We start from the raw sequence: 15,050 nt of genomic DNA on the forward strand, positions 1-15,050 counted from the left end.
TTTGAAATGCATAATATCATGGCAAACGTCGGGCTGGACTTACAAAAATTGTTGGTTTGCCGTCACCCGACCGACCCTACCTCGAAACCTGCCGACCCAAAAAATTTTATTGCCATTTAAAAGAAGATTTTTTTTTCCTTCAAAAACTTCAAACAATAAAAAATCAAAACTCGTATCTTGTTGTCTCAAGCATAAGAATCGTAAATTCCCTGCTAGCACTTCTGTTTTTTATTCAAAATTACCTAAATGTAAACAAACTGTTAAACCCTTCCATGGACGAAATTTCAAAAATCGCCAAAATAAAAGAAAATTCCGACCGACCGACCCACCTCCAAAATCTAGGGTCGGGTGACGGCAAACCAACAATTTTTTAAGCCCAGCCTCGTTTTAATAGTATTGTTGCTAAGGTACTTCAATGTCATCAGATACAATTATGGGACCGTTTACGCTTTTGGATGATCAAAATTGATGACGATCTTTTGGGAATACGTACTAGATGTGGAGATATCGTTCGAAATAATTATTCAATTTGAGAACGATGCTCGCGATGATTTTGATTAATCTTAAGAAAAGTTTATTGTTCGGTAATGCATAAAATAGAAATATGCTATTGTAAAAGTAGTCTATGGATCCCATGTTTTGCAGTGTAACATCCAATAGTAGTGCCCGGGCAGTGTACTTAGGCAAATGGAGGGTACGGTATGTGCCGCCCTTAAGGGTACCTTTTTTGGACTTCCAAAGTCCAGCTAAGGGTCGGAAAAATCAGAAAATCAAATTTTAGCCCCACTTAGGGTGGGAGAAATAGGAAAATTTCAACTTTTTACCTCCGGAAAGATCGAAATTTGGTCAAAATTGGTCAAATTTGTCCCAATAAGAGTCGTAAAAATTACAAAGTTTTCCTTTGTTTTCTCCTTTTTAGTCCCGGTAAGGGTCCAAAGGTCGAAAGTCGGGCGGCACCCCCCGTCAGCTCGCAACCCTAGTACATCCCCCGTGTGGGAGTGTTATGTTGTTGGAGAAAGATCCAGTGCTTCTTGGTCGAGAAAGGGGGTTATGTGGTTGAAGTCAAGGTGATCGTAAATCGAAAAGATCACTTCAAAAATAATTTTAGTATATTCGTAATAAAATTAGTGATTTGTATCATTTTTTGAATCTTTTTTAAGAATTTAAATTTTAAGAGTTTTTTTTTAATTTGAAGAAAGTTTCCTAAGTTCAATTATTTTTGTATTCGGTCAAAAGTTTTCTCAATTCATAAAGTCAATCGTTTGATGGTATCAATTTGTGTAAAAAAATGTCATGTTGCAAAAATCAGCACTTTTGAGAAAAATGGTCCCGAGAAGACAAAAAAGGTGGTGTCAAAATGATCCCAAAGTTTTTAGTACATGTATTCTATACCGCTTTTTATGGGTAAGTATATTCATCTGGTGGCTGCCGGCGGAGCCGGGAGTGAGGGAGTCTATCCCCTTTTCTATTTGCGCTAGACCTGGGAGATCGAATGCTGAGGTGGAGCGCCACACCTACTCTCAGCTCCCAGTAACTTACCGCCTAGATCAGATTACCCAATTTAAGCTACTCATCCGCTGAGTTGGCGGTGACCGGGGATCGAACCCACAAACCTTAGATTGTAAGGCGAATGCTCTACCGACTGAGCTACCCACTCTTATGGGCAAAGCCTGTGTCTGACATTTTAGCACCGACTAACCCCCCCCCCACGCCCATGATAATACACCCAATTACAATACAACAAGTAATGATACAAATAATTACCCTTGTTTCACCCGAGAATGCTTTCCGTACTGCAGCTAACATACCAGAGTTCACTGGAAAAATAAAAGAAATTAAGCAAAATGGGCTTTTCCAGAAAAAATTTTGCCCCCAGATGAGGATATGATTTTTCTAAGTATCGAAACTGGATATCCTACTTTATTAGTAAAAAACCCTGGATATCCACTCTTAGAAATATGCTCAACCCCCTGGATATCCTCTCTTGAAAAGATGGTTACCCCTGGATATCGTATTTTTTACTTAAAAAGACACTTTACCCCCTGGATATCCACTTTTGAACAAAAATCGTTAACCCCCTGGATATCCGATATACTTAACAGGGGGGCACGGAATTTTTCTGGAAAAGCCCAATAAAATACAACAAATTGATTGGGTTATATTTTACAGACGGGTCATATGATGCCAAATGACTGAGCCAATAAAGACAACAATTCTCGCAAAAATTCGACCCTGATCAATCAAAAGTTAATGTCCTTTCATGCAGTTTAGAGTTCATGGGTTAACATAGTTTTTCTAATTTAACGCGTGGCAAAAGTACTTTGATGATTATAATTACTAGTTTTGAAATTGTTTTTTTGCTGTTGTTTCTCTAACAAAGACATTCTACTATCCTGCTTAGCTTCAAATTACAAACGTTTTGATGAGTATTCGAGTCATTAAAAAAATTAGGAGAAGAAGGGTTACTTAGACTATACAATCATAGTGGGCACCCCCCCTTTAAAAAGGGGGGGTTTGAGAATTTTACTAAAGGGCTACATACACTACACAATATATTGTCGGGCAATATATTGATGATATATTGCTGAATGTCGACAATATATTGAAAAGGTGTCCGCAATATATTGTCAGCTCGATTTGCAATATTCCAACAATAAAGGGGGATTGTTTACAGAAAGAAAATTCCTTTTTATAATAGAGTACCTGTTGTTTACTTCGTACATTACGGTCCGCAAACCATATTGTCGAATATTGTTCGTCAATATATTGTGTAGTCTAAGTAGCCCTTAAATTTAAAAGAAGGGGGGGCTTGTGAAAATTTCAAATAAAAGGGGTGGCTTGGACAAAAAGAGGGGGGTTGGAAGATTTGGCAATTTGCAAAAGAGTGTTTTCCATTCATTTTTAAATTTCTCAACAAAAAGTTATTTCTGCCATCAGATTCATATTATTGTATTCTTCATTTTAATAACCTTGGAATATAGTTAGAGATTGTAAGAGTTTGTGCGTAAAAGGTCGAAAAAAAGAGGGGGGTTGAACTTAAACCTGGGAAAAAGAGGGGGGGTTGAATAAAAAGAGGGGGGTTGAGGAATTTTCATTTTTAAGAGGGGGGTTGAGCTAAAAGAGGGGGTGCCATTTTTAAGGGGGGGCTTGATACCCCTCTGCCCACTATGACAATATTTCGGTGAACAATATTGGACAAGTTTGTGGACTGTAATGTGCGAAGTAAACAGCAGGCGCTTTATCATGAAAAAGAACTTTCTTTGGGTGTGTAAAATAAAAAAATAACCCCTCCTAAGAGAATAAATTTGAAAATTCGGAGCCCCCCCCCCCCCCCACTTGGGTAATTATTTTTCAAAAAGAAACAATTTTGAAATGTTTGTACATAGTTCTACGTAGACTCCCCCCTAAGATAGGTAGAGACCCCCCCCCTCAACTGGCAACCCCACGCTTAGAAAAATTCAAACTTTTAACACCCTCCCCCCTTCTCTAGTCTAGGCTTTATCAAAATCCAAGACCCCCTCTAAAATTCAGGGGACGTAGAAAATATGATTGGGTAGTGTATGTAGCCCTTTAGACGTGAAGAAAGCATCAAGAATAAAAAGGACCTTACCACTGACCTTTATATACCCTGGACCAAGCTTTTTTCACCATCTTTGATCAGACTTTTTTAAATTGGTACCCGCAAAAAAGTCATTGCAGTGTTAAAAATTAACGTCTAACGCCGCTACATCATCAATAGTATTCGAGGAAACTTAGATCTAGCGCTCTCGATGCATTTACACCGCTTGTGTAGTTCTATCACTAGGCTAGGGTACCACTTTCAAAAAGACTCCGATCAAAGATTTTGCTTAGCCAGAATTGAAAAACTTGGTCCAGGGTATAAAAAGGTCAGTGGTCCTTACTCTTTGGTAAGCCTTCGGCTTTATAAATGGAGATAACAAGTCGGTTCCTCTCACGCTCTGGTGGTAGACCATCTGGTAACAAAGGATTGCTATGAAATAAATGAAGGGAAATTGGTATTAGTTACAGCAGTCCTTTTATCTGCGACAGGGCCTATTTTTTCAGAGGAGAGCCGATTCCAATTTCCTAAAACTAAAGTCAATTTGCTTGAATTGTGTTCTCTTTTTTGCTACTATGTGGAAACCACCCTTAAGGGAATTAGTCTAATTACGCTGACATGGTTTCCATTTGGTAGCAAGAAAAAGTACACACTCGACTTTGACTTTAGTAGTTGTCTTTTTAATGAACTAAACCAAGTATTAAATTACACTAGGTTCATTCACATAAAAAGTTCAAGTCAACCTGCTACAGAAATCCGAAAAAACTGTCTGACTCGAAATAACGATTTCAAAAATTACAGAATGTTCGATCAGGGTTGCTTCAGCTTTGTCAGTGATGGTTTTTGGGTCGGACAAGGAGCAATTTAGGTCGGCTACTGTTGTCTCACGAATAGACGTCCCCCCTCCCCGCTAATTGTTAAGAGAAAAAAATCCATCTCCTCCCGCTCTTATTAAGACCCCCCCCCCCCCGCTAATTAAATTCGAATAATTCAATATTTTATTACAGTGTGGATAGACCTTAAACTTGTTGAAATTTTCCTTTTTGTTAGTATTGGTTCTTATTTTACGTGTTCATTTGTTAAAGTTTCTTTTTTGTTGTTGAAATTGATATCAGTTAAAAAAAATTCTATCTTCAAATTACCCCCCCCCTCTTATTAGATTAGAATTTAGAAGATTTTCCTACTTCCCGCTTATTCTGACCCCCCCCCCCGTCTATTCGGGAGACAAGAGTACTGTACGAGGCCCAGGAGAAGACATTCTTAGAGAATTTTCATCGGAGTAGATACCTACCTATCAATATCATCATCATCTAGAGCAGGAGCTTCCTATAAAACGTGAGAAACATGAGAACATGAGAGAAAAAAAGCTCCAAAAAATACTTTAAAAGTGATTCAATAATGGCCAACGAATCATATCTTTAAAATAAAATAGACTTGGTCACCTTCTTCACTATTTTTGATAATAATTGATCAGAGAGTTCTATTCAAATTTTAATTTTCACCTAATTTAAAGTAAAAAGAGTTATCGGCGATCCAAAAAATATCTGCAATCTGATTGGTTAAAAACAGTACAATATATCTTGTATTTTACATGTATAAAATATAGATTGACGAAAACATGTTGTTGCATTGTAGCGGTAGAAGCAATTTAACGTCACTTTGCTACAAAACTGCCCTGAGCTTTTTTTCAACACAAAATAAAGTGCATTTTTTGGGTCACTGATAAAGCAGTTATCAGATTTTTGCTCATACAATATATAAATAATTCACTCGTTCCGGAATTTCCGTATATTTTCCTCGTCTAAAGGCTCGGAAAATATTGTACGGAAAAATCTCTGAACTCGTAAAATATTTCTGATATTCTACTCGCAACTTTCCGATAGCAACTTTCCGATACCGGTCTAACCGATAAGTTGGTCTAATATCGACATCTCTCGTCTAATTCCGACACCCTTCTTTAGAGACAGGAATAATATGAGTTTGAATCACTGATTAAAAAAGGATTATTCCTCGCTAACCACTAAGCAAAGAAAAATAGCCGTTACCTTTTTATCAATTTCAGCTGATAAAAAGGGTGTCGGAATTAGATGAGGGATGTCGACATTAGACCAAGCTACGATAACTATTACGTATTTTTTATAAAATCTCGACTGTAAAGTTATTATCTTACCTTGACTAAATCACCTTCCGCAAGGACTGTCAGATCAAGCTTCAGGTAGCCCTATGAGCATAAAATCGATGATTAAATTAATAATCATTAAAATTACCTTTCAGTCCAAAGTTAAGTTTTTATAAGTAACCGGAGTTCAAAGATTTTTCTAAGCACTTTTTTTAGTCGTGGTATACACCATGGCTCGGCAGCTCGCATCTGCAGGGTTGCAATGTCTGCTTGCGCTGTGATTCCTACTCCACCGTGTGTAGGACCCATTCCGATGCATCGGAGGGCATATCTATCATATCTATCTATACTGTTGTCCTTACTGTTAAATTTTGAATTGATAAATCTCGAGAAAAGCTGGTAACAGACGAACGGACGAACGGACGAACAGACGAACAGACGAACGGACGAACATTTAAAGGACCTCCAAAGTAGGTCCAACAAAAAAAATTATTTACTTTGATTCCAGCTCCACTTGTTCCAAGAGTTTCGTTCGGATGTGAAAGACACGCATATTTACGAATGAACCTGTGGTCTGGCTGATGGTAGATGGTTCCAAGGTCAATCTAAATAAATTGGAATATAGGTTTTTCGATTTTGAAAACTGCATTATTCTAAAGAGAATTATTTGAAAGATAGCGATTTCCTTGAAACTTTTTTAATATAGATAAATGGGGTACACGTTTTTTATAAGAAACAAACTATATAAGAACATAAGGTTTCGATAGCCAAAATCAAGAACATGTTAAGAATATTTTAAGGCTTTGCGGACTCTAAAACACCCGATTTCTTAAGAAAATGGACAAAAATACTCAAAATAACATTTTTAGGCTTAAAACTCAAAAAGTTAAGAACATACAAAGGCTTCAAAAATTTTGGATGTTCTTATAAAAAAAGCGTGTAAAGAGTTTAGTCATCTTCTGTATAAAAATGAGATTTTGATATATTGCTTTTGAAAGAAAAACAATATTATGAATAAAAAGTAATGCCTCGTTGTAGAAATAAATTCGAGTGGATTAATTTAAGAATTATTTAAAAGATAGAATTTCCTTGAAATATTTTTATAATATATATAAATGGGGTACAGAGCAACATTTTGATACATTTATTTTGAAAGAAAAACAATATTATTATTATGATTAAAAATTAATACTTCGTTAGAGAAATAAATTCCAGTGGATTAATTTGAAAATTATTTAAATGATAAAATTTCCTTTGAAAAATCTTTTTAATATAAATAAATAAATATAATATAAATGGGGTACAGAGCTACATTTTGATACATTTCTCTTGAAAGAAAAACAATATATTATGATTAAAAGTAATACCTCGTTGGAGAAATAAATTCGAGTGGATTAAATTGAAAATTATTTAAAAGATAAAGTTTCCCTGAAATATTTTTTAATATATATAAATGGGGTACAGAGCAACATTTTGATACATTTCTTTTGAAAGAAATACAATATTGTGATTAAAAGTAATACCTCGTTGGAGGAATAAATTCGAGTGGATTTATTCAAAACTTCAATTTTCAAAAGATACAGAAAAAATGATTTGAGTTACTTTAGAACATCCAAAAATGTCTTTAAGTTGAAAAACATTTACCTTGAAAGTACCAAGAAGATGACCTTTCTTGATCAAATTTCGTCCTGAATAAACCTGAAAATGAAAGAAAATCATTGAATAGTGAGAACATACAAAAAACATTTCAAAGTCACATATAAATGAAGATACAAAACGTGTATATCCTCGCAGCTGCAATCAAGGTCATAATATTTGAGAAAAAAGAGAAATACACCGGGAAGTTTTTGAACCACAAGCGATTTGTAAGTGCTCTAAAGTAGGTTGGAAGGGTAGAGTTTTAACTCTGAGTTTTAGGACCTTAGGATCTGAGGATTCAAAAGTTCAAAAATAGTCCAATAATGCTCAAAATATAGCCTGTAAGTCTGCCAACCCCTTCCGAATTGAAATATTCGATTAAATTAAAGAGATAGCCCAAAATCGACTTTCTCGCCGGAACTTTAAATCTTGAAAAACGTTAAAATAACCAAACTTATCAAAATATTATGACCTTTATTGTGGCACACAACGTTGTTTCAACGTTCATCTAACGTTATATGGACGTTGTGAACGTTAGATAAACGTTGAAACAACGTTGTGTGCCGGCTGGGCTCGCACCTCAATCTTAGTTATTTCAAATGTAGAAGGACTCGTTAATGCTGTAAATTGCATGCCTTCAAAAATTCTTATAAGTTGAATAAGTAGTTGAAAGTTGTAGAAGAAGCCCCAGCAGTCCTGAATTTTTTTTGAACTATTGAACTATTTCTTGCAAAGTTTTTTCCAAATTCTTGAGAACCCATCGAAATTTATTTTTGTAAATTGGAAATATTTCAAGAAATATTTCGAGAAATATAAGGGGAATTTGGCACATTATTTGGTTAAAAGAGACAATTCATTCATTCAATTGGGCAAGATCCACATAACTATGCAGTCAAGGAATAGATCTTATCGGAGTTTTTGATTTTTCTAAAAAAGCGATGCATTGTGGATTGTTTTGGGGGTATTACAATAGAAATCTCTTAGGAATTCCTCGAGAGAATTCTATTGTAATACCCCCGAAACAATCCCACAATGCATCGCTTTTTTAGAAAAATCAAAAACTCCGCAAATTGATTCAATTTACTTATCCACGCACTTTTTGTTAATATTCATTTATTCAAGCAACAAAAAATACCCTTTCGTGTATTTAAGCAATTCACTAGAAGCCCAATAAAGATTTCATTTTTGTTAATTAGCTTCTTAAAATAACTGCGACTCATAAGAAGGTTATCGTTTTATTTACTTAATTTCAATACGTACCTCAAATCTCAAAATTTGATCCATAGCCAATTCTCGTTGACAAACCGCATTGAACTCTATTGGCTAAAAATGGCAATAATAGCACTTAATAGCATCTTTTTCAAACTACAACCAGTAGTTTTTATGTATTAATATGCACTCATTTCATTTTCGGACGCCCCCCATTGTATACAGAACCCCCGGTTAATTAGTTTTTGAAAAAATTTCGTACCCCCCCCCCTCGCCTTTTATTTAGACCCCCTTCTATTCGGGACCTTAGAGTAGGATAAGCGCTCTTTTTAAAGGGAATATGAAAATATAAATGACTAACTAAACCTCAATGGTGGAATGGCACCCTTGGTTCGTCACTATTTATCACAATATAAATCTAAACACTTTAAACAGAAAATAGTGTAACAAAAACATAATGTCAATATAATATATAAACTATAAACGCCTCTACCCATCTTTTTTTTATAAGCATATGGGAAAATCGGGTCAAGGTTCTATATGCTTAACAAAATCTCATTTTCGGCCTTAATTTATGCTAATTTATATGTTTGGACTTCGATTTGTTGATTTTCTTTGGGTTCAAGAAAATTTTGTATTTTTTAAAAAGTCGGAACATTGATTCGGCTCGAAGAATGAAAGTTTTCTTTGAAATTTAGCACCGCAGGTGAAAATCTTTGGTCCAAGAAAGCTCAAACAGCTTTAAAAGCAACCCTAAAAAGGTTACTCTGTACCAGAGTATATCTCAAGTTTATCGCTATGTAGTACGGAAATGAATTTTGAAATTAGCCGTAGATATTGGGTCTGTGTACAGACAATAAAAAGGTCCGCGTTTTAGAAAAGCTGCACCATTTTTTTTGCATTCCAGCTTGGAGGTATGCTTAGTATTATGCTTATTTCTTGCCGAACTTATTCAAGTATGCTTATAAACGTTATGCTTATAAAAAATAAGAGTATATTGGAACTATAGAAAAGGATCCAAATTTGACATCAAACTTGAAGGAAAAGGAATTTGAAGTTGAAGATTTTGACTGGACTATTATTTCCAAAGTTAATTCATAAACTTGAACTGGAAACTCTTTGACAGCTGAAAATATTCTTAAAAATTAATAGACGGGCGGGGGGTCCTAATAAGGTCCTAATAAGAGTACATGTTTAGGACTTTAAAATCCAAAAACTAGAACTATTTTGAAGTCTCGTGTTCACCTGTGTCTTGAAAGTATATTGTTTGAAAGTATTACCTCATCCCAAGAGGGATTATTTGTTTGTTCGCGCGGTTTAGATTTCTTCTTTTCGTCGAAACAATAAGCATCAACGATAGGATCTAATTGTGTACCAGCCAAATTTCTGCCTTCAATCAATTTGATTTGCACTTTGAATGTTAGCTCCTCACGTTGTGATTTTAAACGAACTCTAACCTTTGGATGAAGATTGCTAAAAGACAAACAATAAGGTACTTTATGGGCGGGAATCAGTAAGATTCTAGCGATTTCATTGGTCAAAAGACATCACGTGGAGGTGGGATAAATACTGTATCTGTCTCCCTCACGATTGAGAAAAAAAGAAGACATTGCATATTGACAAATGCAAGTCTCGTCACCAATACGGTTTCTACTGACCCTTTATATCCCGTATTCCTCCTCGAAAAGACCGTGTAACAAATAGTATTTGTATACATGTGAAGAAATTCATAAAATTTCTGTCCAGCTATCTTCTTTCAGGAGATTGGCTGAAATGAGTAGGCCTCACAGACGAGAGTCATGGCTCTATGTCCAACTTCACCCAGTAATGGGTAGTTGTAAAATCATTATACATGTGAAGAAATTCATAGAATTTCTGTCCAGCTATCTTCTTTCAGGAGATTGGCTGAAATGAGTAGGCCTCACAGACGAGAGTCATGGCTCTATGTCCAACTTCACCCAGTAATGGGTAGTTGTAAAATCATTATACATGTGAAGAAATTCATAGAATTTCTGCCAAACTATCTTCTTTCAGAAGATTAAGGGGGTGGCAAAGCAGCATATGCATTTCGTCCTTATTAGGACTCATCAGGATTGCATATTGCAGTTTAGCTAGGCAGATCGAATTGATGCTAGGCACACCATAAAACTAATTGTGGTGCAAACTTAAAGAAGACAGAATAGACAGAATAGAAACTCGGCCAACTTTTCTAAAACTTTCCGGGTCTCTCTCTCTTTATATCCAACTACAATCTTTATATCTTTCTTTGAAATAATGTCTGCAGCATTATTTCTGGTAAAGATGACGGGTGACTCTTAAGTATAGCAGAGAGTGCTTACTCATGGCCACACCTAACTCTAGGCTCTGTCTTCATCTTGTCATTCTTTTAATTGTTTGTATCTTTGTTGATTGTCTTTTATCTACCTGTGCCTTCTTCTTTTGTTTTGTATCTATGTACTTTTGTTAAAGTAAATGTTCCATTTATTTCTGTAGAGTATGGTAGTCTAAATAGTTGATCATAGGTTTCTGTAGAAAGATATTACTTGTGTCTTGTTCCAAAATAGATTTTTTCTTACTTTATTTAGATATATGTGGTAGAAAGTATTGAAAAGGTTTAAAAAGGAAATCTCTGATAACTAGTTTTCAAATTCAGAAAGCCTAAAAATGATGGTAGAGCCAACCACCCAAAAGTTAAGGTTTTTATTTTTAGATAAGTGTTCCTGTTTCATATCAAATTGTTTTTCTTTTCCTCTTTCTGACCAATCTTGCTCCACATCCGTGTCAATTCAATGTGAAAAAGCTTGTAAATTAAAATTGATGAGTAAGCAAAAATATCTTATTTTTAAAAACAAAACCTTACTATTCACTACATTCATTATTTACTAATTGTTGACATATTTCTTCTTTCTTGATTGAAGAGTTTTATAAAAACATGAACAAATTGATGTACATTAAAAATGTTTTGTGCTAATTGGCTCCTCCAGCTAAAAAGTCTGTTCATGGGGGTTAGAGATATGTTTTATTTATAATCAATTCCTGGACATTTTGATTTTTTACCTCCTAAACACATGCTTTACCCCTGGAAGAGCATCAACTCAAGTCCCTAGACATTACGACCCGGGGGGTAGTGGGTTTACCAACTGACGGTATGTGCGGCGAAAAAATCAAGATTTTCGAACAAAAATTTACAATTTTTCCAAGATTTGCTGAAATTTCCACCCATACCGTGCATTTATCAAAAGTCCCTTACATTGTATTTCTGATATTTTGAAAAACATACCCTTAACCGCCGCACATACCCGTCGGTCAATTTGCCTGACTGCCCCCCCCCCCGGCATTAAGATTTTCCCCTAAATAATGCAAATTTAACCCAGGAACATGGAAGTCTTTCACATTATTTTCAAAACCTTTAGACAATGTCTCCCACCCATATGTACATTTTTTTTCTGTAAAAACCCAATACTATCAATAGTTTGATATACTTACAATCTTTCTTTTTCTTTTTTAGCTTTCTTTTTCTTTTTACCACCTCCACCGCCACCACCGCCCTCTTCATCCAATTCACCAGATTCCAACAACGCCAAACGTTTACTACTGGTCATTGAACCAGCCATTGAACCAAGTTTCCGTTTCAAACTACTTGTCAAACTGAATTTGGAATTTTTACTTGCTCTTGACTCCAATTCCCAGTCTTCCAAAACACGCATTTTAACTTCAATGGGACGGAATACTTCAAATGAGTTAACATCTTTATCCCTTGGGAATTCATCAACATATAGCAGTTCTATTGAAATTTCAGACTAAAAGAAAAATATTGTTACATAATGCAAAAGTAATAAAGCACAATTAGGAAAAAACAACCTAGTCTGTTTGAGGGTTTCTAAAATGTAAACATATCTTTCCCAGCTGGCACACAACGTTTTTTCGACGTTTATCTATCTAACGTTCACAACGTCCATATAACGTTAGATGAACGTTGAAACAACGTTGTGTGCCAGCTGGGTTGATAAGCAGAATCTTATCTTTATATAAATTTAAACATCTTTTCATGCCAAAGCTTTATAGTCACAAGAAGAAATTTTTTATAGAATTTGTAAATTTTCAAACTTAAATATAACTTTAACCAGCAACAGTTGAAGCTTGCAAAATTTGAGCACGACATTCATGATATTCATGACGTAATCTTTTACACGGAAGAACACAAAATAATCCGGAACTAGTGGCAAAATTTGCCACTAGTCTTTTGTTATTTTGCCACTAGTTCCGGGTTATCTCGGGTGCTTCCGTATAAAACATTACGTCATGAATATCATGAATTGAATCTAAATAAGAAAATAAAAAACCAAAAGCTGTTGAATAATATTATACCCTAATAATTGTGTTGTTAACATCAACTAAATAATCTGTGATTGGTACCCAGGGCTCTTCTTTTAGTTTCTTGCATGATACTTGATAGTGTGCAATCAACCTGCAAAAGAAATTCATTGAAAAATGAAATAGATATGACTAAATAATATAGATATCTGGAAATTATTCACATGTTCAGTATATTTTAAGCTCCTGTAAGTTCACCAGTCATTTTTTTAATATGCTATACACTGTCAAAAAACCAGATATACACTTTGAATTTTTGGACTTTGTCATTTGATGAGCTACCCTAGTTTAATGAATTTTTGAAGCATCTCTGCACGATGTACAAAAAAAGTTCTACCTTAGCTTTAAAGAATGAAAAGTTATTGTTCTTCTTTATTTTCATATTCAATAATGTGGATTTTTTTTGGAAATCATAGTGCTTTGTAGTAATATTTTTGATGATAGATAACTTAACTAGGCTACTTAGACTACACAATATATATATATCGGTGAGCAATATTTCAACAATATAGTTTTCGGACTGCAATGAATTGAGTAGACAACAGGTGCTCTATTATAAAAAGGAATTTTCATTTTGTAAACAATCCCCTCATACTGTTGGAATATTGCAAATCGAGCTGACAATATATTGCAGACACCTTTTCAATATATTACCGGCATTTAGCAATACATTATCAATATAATTACCTGACAATATATTGTGTAGTGTATGTAGCCCTTAACAGTATTAATTACGGGAAGCATCGGTAAAGAATGACAACCCAAAACATAAATGAATGGACTTTATATAGCACCAGATGCAAAGAAACTGGCATAGAGAAACCATTGAAAAAAGAATTTTAAAAAAAATTAAAAAAGTTAAAAATTCATTTTCTTTACCTGTTCTTCATAAAAGGCTTGTAATTGAAAATTTGTATTTGGACAAAATCAGTTTTCTCCAGTTCTTCTTTAAGCTCCCAATCAAACTCCTAAAATAAAATTTAATCAAAGAAAAATATAAGAAACTAGTTCTGGCTACAATGATTAATTCATTTGAAAATTGAACCATGCTTAATCTTGGCTATTATTGCTACCGTTGATGTTTATTGTGCGTAAAGAAAGATTTTTTGAAAAAGTGGACTCCGCCACAATTTAGGCATTGATAAAATTCAATTATGTGCAAAAAATCAAAAAAGTCAACCCTGGGAAAAATAAGTACCTACCGCCTCTAAGGATTTTTGGCAGCGCTGTTTTGGGGGATTGACGGGTCTAACTGAAATATTTTTAGCTTTACGTGCAAGGGCAGTTGAACCCAACTGGAATGCGGCACATCAAAGGCCGACTATCATTCCTCTTCGATGGAAAATTGGCCTGCTCTTTTAGAGCTTTAGCGGGGGCGGCCGCCAATCCGCCATTGGAATATCAGATAAGTAACAGACAGGCGAACAGACGAATACACCTTTTCGACCTTAGCCGCTAATTGCCGCGCGGGCATTTTTTTGTCCGTTTTACCACCCTTAACTCGATCCAATCCTTTTCTTACACCTTTTTCTATTGTTTTTTAAATAATTTAAAGACCTGCAGGAAAGAGACCAACGTTCGGTCAGGAATGAGGCGAAATTAAACGCAAATCGTTTTGTCATTCAGTTTTATTCTTTAAGGTCAGCGAAGAAAAAACAATAACTTTCTCCAATTCTCCAATGATTAATAAGTAGTCAAGTCAAGTCAATCAAAGAAGTCAATAAAAGAAAAGAAGTTAAGATTAAGTCATCTCTTTTTTCGATCAAAAAGTCTGACTTTAAAATGAGAAAGAGAATTAAATATTTTTATTCTCAACTCAGCTAATAAGAAAAATGGGAGTCTAGAAGTCTTTAAGCTGCTTTTCTCAGAGTTCCCAAGAATTTCCAAAATTCTTGTTTTGAATGAATTATCTGGACACTAGTTTTCATGATGACATCAGGTTTACGGGAAGATACGTCTCTTACAATTCTTCTCTTGGCTGTACGACATTTACGCTATTACTCTCCATTATATAATCACGCATCGTTTAGAGCATCTCGTTATATTCAAAGTTCAACCGTTCCTGATGAACCCTCTTTTTGAAATTTTTAAATATAAAGCCCTGCAATCAAAACTTTGTGTCCATTGGAAAGAAATTGACAAGTCTTGCAA

The 15,050-nt window shown here is 34.9% G+C and overlaps 1 protein-coding gene across 1 annotated transcript in view; it reads right to left on the minus strand.

Annotated features, from left to right (window-relative positions):
* LOC136797792 (otoferlin-like) overlaps positions 1 to 15,050 on the minus strand; it is a 141,836-nt gene that overhangs the window by 99,154 nt on the left and 27,632 nt on the right. Inside the window, exons 3-13 of the mRNA XM_067054377.1 lie at positions 13,779 to 13,867; positions 12,894 to 12,993; positions 12,012 to 12,325; positions 9,806 to 9,998; positions 8,577 to 8,639; positions 7,323 to 7,376; positions 6,176 to 6,283; positions 5,730 to 5,780; positions 4,851 to 4,885; positions 3,903 to 3,991; positions 1,765 to 1,817 (exon numbers count right to left, since the gene is read on the minus strand). Coding sequence (XP_066910478.1) covers positions 1,765 to 1,817; positions 3,903 to 3,991; positions 4,851 to 4,885; positions 5,730 to 5,780; positions 6,176 to 6,283; positions 7,323 to 7,376; positions 8,577 to 8,639; positions 9,806 to 9,998; positions 12,012 to 12,325; positions 12,894 to 12,993; positions 13,779 to 13,867 — 1,149 coding nt within the window. The remainder of the gene's footprint in view (positions 1 to 1,764; positions 1,818 to 3,902; positions 3,992 to 4,850; positions 4,886 to 5,729; positions 5,781 to 6,175; positions 6,284 to 7,322; positions 7,377 to 8,576; positions 8,640 to 9,805; positions 9,999 to 12,011; positions 12,326 to 12,893; positions 12,994 to 13,778; positions 13,868 to 15,050) is intronic.

The sequence above is a fragment of the Clytia hemisphaerica genome, unplaced genomic scaffold, assembly GCF_902728285.1.
Source record: "Clytia hemisphaerica strain Z4C2 unplaced genomic scaffold, Clytia hemisphaerica genome assembly, whole genome shotgun sequence".
Classification (NCBI taxonomy): domain Eukaryota; kingdom Metazoa; phylum Cnidaria; class Hydrozoa; order Leptothecata; family Clytiidae; genus Clytia; species Clytia hemisphaerica.